General features: G+C 39.8%; 2 protein-coding genes across 3 annotated transcripts; both read right to left on the reverse strand.

The window, feature by feature from the left end:
* Nucleotides 1-364: 364 nt before the first annotated feature.
* Nucleotides 365-8,162, reverse strand: hinfp (histone H4 transcription factor). Its single transcript, XM_034140585.1, has 9 exons — nt 7,700-8,162; nt 5,642-5,868; nt 4,247-4,358; nt 3,644-3,796; nt 3,053-3,130; nt 2,664-2,784; nt 2,422-2,560; nt 1,708-1,832; nt 365-1,425 (listed from the first exon to the last, which is right to left on the reverse strand). Exons 1-9 carry the CDS (start codon nt 7,854-7,856, stop codon nt 1,092-1,094), a joined length of 1,446 nt encoding a protein of 481 aa, XP_033996476.1. The 5' UTR covers nt 7,857-8,162; the 3' UTR covers nt 365-1,091.
* Nucleotides 8,163-8,741: 579 nt separating this feature from the next.
* dpagt1 (dolichyl-phosphate (UDP-N-acetylglucosamine) N-acetylglucosaminephosphotransferase 1 (GlcNAc-1-P transferase)) lies at nt 8,742-13,720 on the reverse strand. Of its 2 annotated transcripts, XM_034140351.1 has the most exons (10): nt 13,551-13,720; nt 13,157-13,407; nt 12,897-13,017; nt 12,606-12,819; nt 11,945-12,091; nt 11,557-11,641; nt 10,737-10,925; nt 10,548-10,635; nt 9,880-10,035; nt 8,742-9,787 (listed from the first exon to the last, which is right to left on the reverse strand). In XM_034140351.1, exons 2-10 carry the CDS (start codon nt 13,321-13,323, stop codon nt 9,722-9,724), a joined length of 1,233 nt encoding a protein of 410 aa, XP_033996242.1. In that variant the 5' UTR covers nt 13,324-13,407; nt 13,551-13,720; the 3' UTR covers nt 8,742-9,721. The 2 variants fall into 2 exon arrangements, with proteins under 2 accessions (XP_033996242.1, XP_033996241.1); XM_034140350.1 differs by having other exon boundaries at nt 13,157-13,591.
* Nucleotides 13,721-13,764: the final 44 nt, after the last annotated feature.

The raw sequence follows: 13,764 nt of genomic DNA on the forward strand, positions 1-13,764 counted from the left end.
CTCTGCTTAATCTTCTACACACAGCTAATGCCACACCACACACCCCCCCCCCCCAGACACACACACACTAAGTAGTAGAATTTTTAGCAGAAGAAGCTTTTTTAGGAATATATCATGAATGTATCCGTTAGGGGAAAGTATGACATATACATACAGTATTTTTATTTAATCATAGCATGGAGCTGTAGTCAAGCAGTTAGATCCAGCAGGGGGCGCTATAATTGAAGTACAGATGGTGGATATACTATCTATTATGTTACCAGTAAATCATGACCAATAAATAAAAAAGGCTTTTTCTGGTATGAAATAATTAAGTCATTTAAATAACATCTGATTAATACCAAAAAATAAATGTAGAATGTGATTTTTTCAAACATTTAGATTTACTAGTTTATTTGAGTTAGAGATAAAGCACTATGAGGTAGGCCCTCTTTGCCACATGTCAGTGGATATTAATGCAAACACGCCATTCTTGTAAATCATATCTCTTACATTTCACCTCAAAGTCAAAATGTCTCCATCGTATCTATAGTGCCATTTACTCAAATTGAATGGGATGTACTTCAATAGAAAGACAGTGTTTCCTACATGAAATTGTTCACAACATGTCTGTGGGTTATCTTCAGTAACCGGGTCATGAAGGCTGACATCTCTACGACTGATATCACCAACACGCAACAGAAATATCTAAATGAAGAAATAGCAGGTAACAGGAAAATGTGTGTTTTTCAACTAGGGGTGAATTCTTCAATAAAAAAGGCGGCTTTCCCACTTGGCAGTGTAGCATTAATATCCAACCCTTTGAAGACTTTACAGTATAAACTATAATGCATGAATAATGAATTACAAAAATACTGGGCACATTTTTTTCCGCACGCTCAATATCAGCAAATAAAAGCACACGTAAAACCTAACATAGGCGTATAGTCAAAATGTCTTCTCATTCTGACGTTTTAAATTATTATTACGTGCTTTCAACCCCCATTAAAAGGCTCAGAAACACAACAAGATTCTTCCAACATATATCATGATATGTGAAACATTACAGATTGTCTTCTCGTCTATGGTACGTGTACGCAGGGCTGTAGCAGTCAAAGCACCTGCGCTCCCTGATCACTATCGTGGATCTGCTGCATGTCCGAGTCCTCCGCTGGTGACAAACCCCCCGTGAGGACGTACATCATCCCCTCCTCCTCCTGACCTCCCTCCTCAGCGCTGGCTTCTGGCTCCTCCAGTAAAACCCCTCTCAGTTCTACCTGCAGCTCTGAGAGAGCGGCCCCCGAGGGTTCTTCCTCATTCATGCCATCGTCCTCGTCCTCCTCCCCTTGCCTACTCTGCCGCTCCCTCATCAGCTGCTCGGTCAGCTCCACGCTCTCGTAGCGGATCAGTTGCAGCCGCAGGAAGCCGTCGTCGTGCTGCTTATACCTGGCAGGGTGAGGAAGAGATCATACATTTGGTCAAAAAGATACAAAATGCAGCATTCAGGGGTTGTTGTGTTAGTTATATCAATATTCCAATTACTTGTATATAGACTATTCTGCACTATTTCTATTATATTACGTTTTATTTTATTTACTTGCACTATTATCTGTTTTATTGTTGTTGCACTGTGGGAGGAGCCTGTGACCTAAGATTTTCATTGTCATAACTACACTGTAGCTATGTACACATGACAATAAAAGCCTTGAAACTTGAATCTAGACTCACCTGAACCTTGGGTGTCCTGAGGGCCATTTGAACTGGTGCTTTTTGTGCAGGTGAACGGTCAGGTTGTTGCCTCGGGTGAAGCACTGATCGCACACATGGCACTTGTAGCGAGCGACGAAGTTCCCCTGATTACAGAGAGGAAACACACAAGTATAAATTACATTTAAAGGTCACCTATTAGGCAAAATTCACTTTTTCCTGTCTCTTCTACATCAACATGTGTCCTCTCTGTGGAAAGAGATTCTGGAAGTTTCAGCAAAAAAGATTCTCTCTCTTTTTGTCCTGATCCATTTATATAAAAACCTGTCTGAAAATGAGCTGATCAGATTTGGGCTACTTCATGATGTCATAACGATTTTGTGGCTTGAGTAACCATTAGCCAATCACCAACCAAGGTAACCCCCCCCTCCCACCTTATCACCTGAATCTCCTCCTAGAGCACCATTGTGTTATTTTTAACCAAATATCTTTCAGAGGGGCGTGGGGAGGGGCTCCTTATTTTCATCTAAAGTAACAGACAGAGAATCAGCACTTTGGAAACAGGGCTGAAACAGAGGGGATTATGGGATGCTGCAATGATCTGTTTGGTATTTCGAGCCAAACACTTCAGAGACATGTTTTGTATTCTGAGACCTATAATATATTGATGAAAAACAGTATAATAGGGGACCTTTGAAACTCCCTCGCTGAGTATAAATAACGAATATTTTTCACCTCATGCTCCTTTTTGTGGTGGATCTTCATGGTGATGAAGCTGCGGGAAGTGAAGCCACAGCCGGGATCATCGCAGTGAAATGCCGGCTCGCTGCTGTGGGTGTCCAGGTGTTTGCGCAAGTCTACCAGATTCTTGCAGCTAGAAAACACAAAATCAAAGATGGGAGTATGAAGAAAACAATCCTTTCAGTGTGTGTGTTCATGTTAATCTAGCTTTGAGTCGCTGCAGCTCTGTGTGATACCTGTACTCGCAGTATTCGCAGCTGTACGGCCTCTCGTTACTGTGACGGAACTTTATGTGGTTGCGCAGAGCGGAGGGAGTCGGACAAGTCATGTCACACAGCGGGCATTTGTAGTGGCTCACTGTAGCGACAAGACAAAACGAAAAACAAGTGATGAGATTTAATCATCTAGAAATAGTCACATGATCAATCTGGTCAAAAATGTAATGCCAAGGAACCATGATGAAATGAGTTTTCACTGTTGTTATAACAAGACAGACATCTATCAGAATAGCTTTTATTGAATGCAAGGGTATCTCTTGAAATATTAAGGCATGGTGTGTCAAATGGTTGTTAGTAGTAAGAGAGTGTGCGGTTCAAACATGCAGATGAATAAACTCGGCACTAACCGTGGGTTCTCATGTGATCTCTCAGAAGTCTTTCTGTTGCAAAACGTTTGGAACAGTGAGAACATTGGAACCTCTGACCTGCAGAACATAGACAAGCTTAGGATTACTTCAAGAAGACATATTATGCTCATTTTTCAGCTTCATATTTAAAGGGACTGACTTTTTCACTTACGTCAACCAACGTATCTGTTTTTTTTTTTTTAAATGTCCGCACATCTAGATCTTCTATGGCACACTCATATTTATTCTTATGAAAAAACGGTCCATAATATATTTCAATTTATTCTGTATTGTGTCTTATTTATACCATATATATATATATAGTGTATCAATTTTCTAAACTGCTGTTTGTAATGTAATTTATACTGCCTTATACTGTGCGAAGTAATGTAAATACTGTCAGATGTATATTGATACTATACTTAAGATAACTATGCACTTCACTGTTTTGCACATCTGGTTGGATGTAAAATACATTTCGTTGTCTTAGTACTTGTACTCTGTGCAATGACAATAAAGTGAAATCTAATCTAATATTTGCATTTTGTGCCTCATTGTTATTAATCGTCCGTTCATGACTTTGGTTTTTACCTTCCATGGCACTCTGTCGTATGATGTGGTCAAAGAACTTGGTGTTGTTTGCATACATCCCCCCGCAGCCGGGACACGCCACCAGCTTCTCCTGGGTGTGGCTGCGCAGGTGCTCCCGGAGCTTAGCACGCCCTTTAGTCGTGGCTTCACAATCTGTAAAGTGACAGGCCCAGAACTTAGAATAAACAACCCAACAATCCTAGTTCATAGCAGAACATGTCAGCAATCACAAAGGAAATGGCTTAAACCGGACATATCATATAAAAAAACTGCTATGATATAATACACAAAATATTTGTACGGGAAAGAATTACTGTCTTAATGACACACAAGACCAATTTCAGGAAACTTACAAAAAAAAGTTTAAGCAATACATATTTTAGAGATGGCTATCCTTTGATTGAATGTGCTTTTGTTTCTCCTAAAACAGATAACATCCCCTCGGTTTTTTTGTGGATTTATTTGTTTATTTGAAATGTCAATTGTGCAAACTGTAATTGTAATATTACGTGACTCCATATAAAGATTTTACAAACCTGTTTGACCATAAATCTGTTGTTTAGTCGATATTTACATTGATATTTTAGCCATAAATCGACATACCTTTCCATCCACATCGTATTGGAAGTTCATATTCTCCTGCTGGTATTTCTATGCACTGGCTGTGCATCTCCACGTGGCGATAGAACCACTCTGGGTTTTCATATGGTGGTTGCTTTAAGAAAAAGAAACAACACAAATATTAAGATTTCATGAAGCAAGGCTTAAATTGTACTTCACAAACACTTCAATGAAAGAAAGTATCTGACTATGTGCACATGAAAGTGAAGGCAGTGTCTAATTGCTTTGCTCCCGATATAATTTGCTCCAAATTCCCCAAACAGCAAAATTAGGTGAACATATAGTGTTTCCCACAGAATTTCGTTGTTAATGAGTGAGACACACCGGAGTTGAGGATCTGTGGGGTTTATTCTCCCAAAAATATAATTTACAATTTAGGCATTTAGCAGACGCCTTATTCCAAAGCGACTTGCAATGACCAACGGTACGTCCACACAGCAGCGTTAAAAAAATCTTGGAGGTGGGCGTATCTGAAGCTTGGGGATTTTTTGCAAGCAACGCGACCAACAACCAATCACATGAATCTCCCGCCCCCGACATACAAAGCAAAAAAGCCCGAAGTAAACTGGATATAAACTCCCCAAACAGGCGAAAACCTTCCACTGTCTCTGCCACCTCCCTCCATGCCTGGCTCCTCCGGTTTATATCCCGGTAGGTAAATAGGGACTGGTCATAAAGCACCGGGTGATTCCCTACCGCTAATTTCTCCTCCATTTTTTGGAATATGAGGAAATGACCTGCGGTATGTCTCTCCCAGCATACACGCGGTTTGATTGGCTAGCGCTTGAACTGTCAGATTTGCATAAACGGGATTTGATTGGCTGATGCTTCCACCTCAGCTTCAAAAGTTGAACATTGCTCAACTTTTGAAGCCTGAGATGCCTGGATATCTCCGCTTTGCTTCCCACAATGCAGTTCGGCGAAAAGTGAGGCAAAGTGACGTCACCCCATTCAAAGTGAATGGGCAGAAGCGTTGGAAGATTTTTTTAACGCTGCTGTGTGGACGGGCCGTAAGGGACATTCTCCCTGGAGTAACTGAGGGCTAAGTGCCTTACTCAAGGGCGCACTAGTAGTGGTGTTCCAGGCGGGATTTGAACTCGCAACCTTCCGATCATCAGCCCACCTCACTATCCATTAGACCACCAAAATAAAAATCAATGTATGGGAAACACTGCGTATAAATGTAACTGAGGCTGACAGTGTTATTTATTTTGTTGTCGTGTCACAGATGTAGACTGCTGCAGAGAGAAGTCTTTCCTTCTGATGTCTGCTTTGCTTTCTTGCATACTAAATTGACGACTGTGTGGGAGTAGGTGGTTTAAAAACAAGATATACTGTAAGGAATCTTTCCTTCATTAACAGCAGCACCAAGCTTACCTCACATTCCTCCCAAAGACAGATGAAATTGTCAGGGATTTCAGGGATGATGTTGCGGTTCTGGTAGCCGATGGCGCAGGTGCCGATTTTTGGCCGGGTGTTAAGCACCTGCTGACCCAACTGCTTCAGTTTTGTGTGGTAACAGTGAAAGAAGAGATGTCGCCGCATCTCCTCAGGACCCTCCATAGAACAGAAACCACAATCTCTCCAAAGGCAGTTTCTTTCTCCTTGAAACAAAGAGCAAAAAGATTGCATTAGTAGGCAGGAATCAGTCTTTTCTTTTATGGCTACACAATGCAACCGCAGTGAAGTGAGCTTTAGGTTGGATATTATGCAGACAGTCACTCTGGTGTCCTGACTCAGTTTCAGAGACTTTCAGCAGTCAGAGGATGGTTATTTTAAGTGCTAAATGCTCATAATGTATGCTTGAATATAATAAGTGAGTCATAGTTAGCACACATTTTTTGATTACTGATGTCTCATGACTAGATTTGATAAATATTTGAATAGCTGCCGTGTCATTCAATAGCTTCCATGTCATTTGACCCATTAACTCCCAATCCATAGCAGATATTATTAGCACACTGTACAAATGAGACACTTACTCTTTTTATTGGATTGAAGGGCTTCTTGTAATTTATCTAAATATTGCTGTACAAATCCATTCAGTCTCATGTGTCGTTATGACTCCAAATAAATGCACAACTACGAACCCTAACCCTCAATAGCTTTCAAAAGAGGTTGACATACTCCAGTGTTGTAATACAATGCTGTATTGATTTGAAGACATTAGGTCACATAAAGACGATTGCAAAACCCATTACAAAAAACACACTGGACGCTGCACTAGGTCAGAAACCAGAGGAGACTGTGAAGTCCACTGCAGACGGACCACTTTTGGACAAAATGTCCTTTCCATTAAAGGCAGCTCATTGTGGAATAGCCTTCCAACTGAGACACGGGATTGTCCCACTCTCAATAGCTTCAAAGGTCAACTCAAAGAATGGTTGAGAAACAAACAGACGTGCAATCACCGCTAAATGCACTTTAACACAGGGGGATCTCCTCTTGCACTTTATGTAGCCCTTGTATCTCCTCTTGCACTTCATATGTCGTAGCTGCTATATTGTATTACCATGTGATAAATACTTGTGTATGCTGCTCTTGCTCTTTTGCACTTTTTGCACATCATGTATTTTGTTTTTGCTATGTTTGTAAAAATGTAAACTTCTTAAATGTTTTATGTGAGGGACTGCGGATGGAAATTAGCTCAAAGCTAAATCTGGCACTGTTACGCTTGACACATTTGAATGTTTTAAGTGTTCCTTACTGTGCATTGTCCCTGCCAAATAAACGATTAAATAAAATAAAATAAAAATTACTGATTCCTTTCTGGTCTCCTGCTACTTTATGAACCATCCAGAGTTCTCAGGTCTTCTGGGACGGGTCTGCTTTCTGTCCCCAGAGTCAGAACTAAACCCCGAGAAGCAGCGTTCAGTTATTATGCTCCAAATATCTGGAACAAATTACCAGAAACCTGCAGGTCCGCTGCTACTCTGACTACTTTTAAATCCAGCCTGAAGACTCTTTGAACTATTACTGTAACTTCTAGTCATGTATTTTATATATTAGCTTGTTTTATGTTTATTTGATTATCCTTGCTTTTTACTGAATGTTTTTAAACGCCATTTTATAATGTGTTTCCACTGCCCTATTTCTTTCATTTTTGTGAAGCACTTTGAATTGCCTTGTGTTAAAAGGTATATAAATAAACTTGCGTTGCCTTCCTTCTTATTAAAGAACAGCCACATTTTCATAAAAATATTCATAAAAGTAGAACAAAACACTACACACCTATGAGAAGAAGTGAGTCATATTGGTAAAGTGTAAATACAGTCTGTGTAGTCAATATTTCTTATCGATGTAATATGTATTGGCACTACATCACAATTAAAGAGCCAGTTTAGTATGCATTATTTCCAAATAGCTTGCTACAGCTCTGAATAAACAATATAGATATACTTTAAACAATAATACTAATATAATAAACCTACTCACCTTCTATTTCCTCTTCTGGCTGCTCCTCGTCCAGAGCACTCAGGTGACCGTCCGCGTGCCTGCACAAGTTGTCCATCCGACTGAAGGACTCCTGGCACGAGCTCCATTCGCAATCCACCTTCAGCGTTTTCTTCAGAATCCGTTTGCTTGGAGCCATCTCTCTGGGTCATAAATACGTGTAATGTGTAATGTGTTTTATCCGACTAAAGCTATAACACTGGACCATAACCTGGAGCTAGCTAGTCCTGTGTGTTGGTTGGCAAGTTGTGTTTATAGACTCTAAACATGTACAAGCTCTCCGTACGTTACACCGTTACAAATAACATTCTGGAAAACAAGAAGAAAACACTGAGACTGTCGAAATATTACCAGCATAGGTCTTTCAACACAATAACGTGCTATTAAAAAGCACAGACGTGATGAAAAATTGAATTGTTTTGGCCAGCCGCAAAAAAACTGAGTGTGCAGCGCAAATGTCTCCCCAGAAACAACGCATTATTCAACAGTTCCGACCTGTCTTAATATGTTCTGCCCATAGACAACAGAACACTAAAGAGTTTAATACAAATCCTTTGCGATTTGATGTACGTCAGTGAAATATTAAAATATAAAATATTGTAAGTGATTACTGTAAGTTACTGAGTCATTGTTTTTATGATACTGAGGTGTTTCTTTTAGAAAGCTTCTAATTCTGAATTTCTAAAGCCAATACTGACGTGAAATATTTGTTTTAAGTCTTTCACGTCTATATATATTTAAAGACACATAATCTAAACATTTATGAGAATGACCCCTGCCTGTACATTTAGCATTAAATAATTGTGAACAATATATTTCTGGACTGTTTTTTTACTTGTTGGCCAATTTATACACTAATAATATCTCTGAAAATGTTTAATTATGACCTTTTGATAGTTGATACATATCCTGATAATACAGTTGTCAATGCATGCCATTTATTTGTACATTGTCATATTATTGTTGCTATCTCTTAAGAAACTGAATACTTTTTAAACGACTGCAAATAATGACCCAAACCCTCTTTATTTTAAATGTCTTAGCCTTTATTTCTCAATTTGAGGCTTCCATTTCAACAGTAAACAGTTTCTCACTTGTAGATACATTCCTTAGAAAGATAATCCAGTGCGAGTTTACTTCACATTGATGTATGCTGAACGCTTAGGGGAAAAATGCATATCAGTCACAAAAATACAGCTTTGTATCCAATAATATCAACAAAGGTATAAACAATCAATTCTTCTTTTTCTCATCAGGACACCGTTCACCTTCTATAGAACTTAAGTAACGTTGTATGAACAATCGAGACATCCCCTCTATGAACCTGTATTCACCTTATTTGCTGTTTTCACGCTGATAAAAGTATTTTTACCTCTTCACAATGACATTGTGTGTGCGTTTGTTTAGAGGTAAAAATAACAAACAAACACAAATCATATATTAACTTATTCATTCATATTATGCATGGATTGAGTCATGGAAAATGAAGTGAACGAGTTCATTTAACCATAGCCATTTTTGCTTTAACAGCAGATTCGAGCAATAGAGCACTGCGTGAATATTTTCCGTATACCATAACCTCCTTATATCTGTTTTCGAATAGTAACAATTTAGAAGCAGCCATCAGTTTATGTTGGCTGCCCTGATTACTGAGCATCATGCCCACCTACTGTACTTTCCTTTAAAAAACCATGTACAAAAATATACCTTCATTAATCACTCATACCCAGTTACTTCTTCCTGCTTGTATTTACTGACATTTAGGAACACAACACTGCTGTTGACCCCTTGCAGTTGATGCTGTATGTGATACTGTTCTGTGAATTAAAATATATATTTGAACCTTGCCCTTTGTCTTTACTGCAGGTAAAGTCTTAGGCGGAAAGTAACAGTGAGGTAATGGAAACTATCAAAAGGCAGATGAAACACAAGCCTGTGAAATAGATCCATCGAACAATATCATTTTCTCAGTCAGCGTTCGCTCCTCCTTTCCCAGAAGGCTGTCTAGACGTCGTAGAAGAGACGCACCAGATGGTAACGGATCCCAAAAGCCACTGCGCTGCCCATCACCTGGGAGGGAAACAGAAAGGATCATCCAGTGTGACAGTCACATCGTAACACTATTCCCTTGTCATTTAAAAACAGCAGGAGCTTTGTTGTACCTGCATGATGAGCATGATGACTGTGAGGTTTCTCTCATGGATAGGACCGAGACATTTCAGAACCAGATTTATTAATGTCATGTTGTTGCACTCAATAAATTCATCATCTCCCTTCTGGCCTCGTCGCACCTCTAGCAGCTTTAATAACTCTGCTACCTGTAGAGGATAACAAAGTATATTGTTAGAAATGAATAAACATAGCAGAAAGCCTGCCTCACATGTGATTACCCACCGAGAGTAAAACTCAATACATGCACTTTTTCTTTTTTCCGTTACCTACTATAAGATCTATGAATTGCTGCCCACATGTTGAAATTATGCTGCTAAAATGGTACTCCAGGTTTAATCAGGTCAAGTAATGTGTGCTAAACAGAGCATGAACAATTAGTGAATTCAATGATTATTTCAAATCAAACTGATTTTCTTTTCCTTTTTCAATTGTGTTGTGAATCAAGTGAAATGACCAGGCATTCTCTAGGTCCATCTAATCAAAAGATGTTCTCTGTTTTATATACAATTTTGTATTAAATAGATTTTGTTTTTCACCGTTGGTCTGACATTACTTGGGGCTCTGGGAAAATGTGTGATTTCATACCATTTATTATTTTTCTCTTGACAAAATGTTCAAGCTATTTTTAAACTAGAGAATCATAGAACAAGAGCATTACCTTCAGAATGAGATGTCCTAACTTAGAGAGGTCTTTTCTTTTAAATTTAGAGTAGCTCATCTCCAGTTTGCCTGTGTCTGGATTCAGCCTTTCATTGGGAGAAACAAAGGAACAAAAAGGCAGACAATGAGAGTACATCATGAGGAAGAAACCATGTTAAAAACCCATTTTAAGTGCATGCCTGGTTACCTGGGAAGCCGGTGTCTGGGACAGGGAATGACGTGAAAAAGCTGAGGCAAGGAGTAGACAAAGTTCACCACTTGAGGAAGGAAGAACAGCAGCATTGTTTTGCTGAAGTGTCCCAGGATGCCGACTACAGCGAAGGTCATCCCAGCAAAGTAACAGAAAGTGTCTCCAACAAACACAGATGAAGGGTACCTGGGACCAAAAAAGGTTGCAAGTTGAGATAATATAGAGGCACATCACATTGAAGTACGTTTTGTTCTACGACATTAAATACATCAGCAGTGACGGTGATTTCTGAAGAGTTTACGTGTCTGAAAAACGATGGTTGTTAACAAGTGGCTGAATAGGACTACAGAAGTTGTCGAGGCCGTTGTACGTCATTACGCCGAACACGTAAACACTCCTCTAAGTTTGTTTGCCCTGTTCTGCTTGAAAGCAAGTACCTGCCTCCTGCAAACTGTTCAAACAAACGCTTCAACTTGTACCATTTAGAATCTGTAGTTTTGAATATGGATCTTAAGTTGGCGTGACGTTGAAGCAGCGACCCTGCTGTAGTTTGTTTATAGCATAACGTTAGCATTTTGCTTCTGGCGACTAGATTTATGATTCGAAAATTATAAAAGTAGGGTAGACATGTGGAGATTATCCGGCTGAACAAAACGTGATCCGTCTCTTCAATGTGTGTCAACCACAGACCTTATTTCCAGCTACTTTCCAAAATCCTATGGAGAAATTGCATTGCGTTTTTGTTGAAGGAACCGGAAGGAGTTTACTTCCGGGTTTTAGGACGCGTCACTGTGGCACTCTATTAGGTTTAACTTACCAGTTGTGGTAAAAAAGTGCTAATGTGGTGAAGAAGAATGGTATCATGAAGTAGAGGGAGAAAACATGGTCATCACGGTAATCTCCTGAGAAATAAGATTAAGACAACAAACTGATAGTTAGAATACACATTTCAGTATTTTGAATGCTAAAAGGATTTTCGTGCAACAGGAAAGACTATAAAACATTCATAAATGATCACTTTCAATCTGAAAAAGGGTGACAAATTCTTGCGGTGTGATACAAAAACTCCCCTACTTATTATTCCTTAACTGTATTTAATTATTCAAGGAATGTCAAGTTTGATCAATCAATGTGCACAATACACTCATGACATCCAGAGGGTATGATCTGTGATGCCCGTGATGAGAGAGTGAACAGCCACACACCGCTGAGCTCCAACAGGTTGAAGACAATGATGGAGCCTGAGATGAAGAGGGCTTGACCCGACTCGATGCCGTTGATGCCTGCTAGGATGTTGATGGCATTTGTGCAGAACACCGCAAGCATCCCCATGTAGACGTAGTAGAGAATACCTGCAGAGTAAACATACATTAAACGAGTAAATATGAAAATTAGAGCCGAGACTAAGATCTTGTGACGATAAAATAATGTTCACAAGCAGATAATGCTCTTCTCTGAACTGTAACTAATTGACGCTAAGCCAATGGGGAGGGGCTATGTGTTTATCAGGGACTGTGTTGGCCCTGGACTGCCATTCTGATATTGTTGCAGCGAAGGCAACAGCTCTTGGATTTTGTGTACTGAATATTTAATTGAAAGAAAACCTAATTTTGATTAACCCTGACTTTGTTTATTTAATTTATTCTATTTCAATATTCTGGTCAAACAGTATATATTTTTTTGTCTTTGTAAATCAAACTTTTTGAGCTTTATTTAACCGACTACGCCTATGTTTACGGACGGACAAAGAGAACCCCGTCGCATCTTGCTTGAGGGATTATTCATCTAATCTGGCCTGGGAACATCTTGGGACCTTTTGGGAGCTGTACGATGTGATTGTTGTATAAAAACAACCACATGACTCACCCAAATCCAAGTGCAGCCCAAGCAGGGCTCTGAAAGGCTTGGGCACCACGATGACTGTGTTGCCGAAGTTGGTAAAATAGACCATGAGCAGCGGCAGGGAAGCCAGGGTGGGAAGCAGGAGTTTGTGTCTCCATCGCAGGTTCAGCACGTCGTCAGCAAAGCCCAGGAAGATCATGCAACAGATGGCCAGAAGTGCGCCTATCAGCTGTACTAACTGAGCAAAAACAAACAGCAGTTGAGTTTCAGATTTGATAAAAACACACAGGTTTTTTTATGCATTGATAGACCCACCTCATCATGTGGGAAGCCCATGCACTTGTCTCCTACAAAGCAGCTAAGGAAAGGCACTGGGATGAAGCAGAAGAGGATAATGAGGAAGACCGTGCCACTGATCACTCCTTGGGACTCTGGGCTGCAGCACCAGGAAGAGAAACAAGAGGAGAATTAGTGAAGGAATAACAATCACATGTGACTTCCAAACAAGAAGTAGCATATCCAACTTAAAACTTTATAAGGATATGTAATGATAGGTTAGATAAGATATGACTCACACTTCCTTTTTGGACGTTTTGTTTAGGTCCATTCCGTACAACCTGGCTGAGATGAAATGGTCTTTGAAAGCAGGAATGAGTTTCAGTGTGGCCAGACAGCCGAGCATAGACAGGAAGCAGTTGATCACCAGCGGCAGGACGGGAACAGGTGACATGTTTGCAGGCATTTCGGTGGTCCTTTTCTGACAGATCAAATCACGTTTCAAGCTAATCTGACGAGGCGATCGATCAACGAGCTTTGGTTGTCCTCACTGAGGTAAACACATGTCATATCGTTATTTTAAAGCAAAATACAGCTCCGTGCTTCCGGTGTCACGGAGAAATAAACCAACAAGTTGCAATGGTAATCCATACCATCTTTAATTACATGTTATTAATGCTAATATCTACTCACTGCCTGGTTGTCTAAACTCCACGTCCTATAAGCAACCGGAGGAGGTACTTTCGCTCTATCTTTTCAAAATAAAAGTGTAGATTGTGTAATAATAATTCAGAACCTTTATTATATTGTTCTTAAAGCGGATATTTAAAAACAAACGGCCAAGTGACGAAATAACAGTGAACCCCGTGTTGTTGCCTGCTTTGCGTTTGCCAGACTGAACTAATTA

This window comes from Trematomus bernacchii, unplaced genomic scaffold (genome assembly GCF_902827165.1).
Source record: "Trematomus bernacchii unplaced genomic scaffold, fTreBer1.1, whole genome shotgun sequence".
In the NCBI taxonomy this organism is placed as follows: Eukaryota; Metazoa; Chordata; class Actinopteri; order Perciformes; family Nototheniidae; genus Trematomus; species Trematomus bernacchii.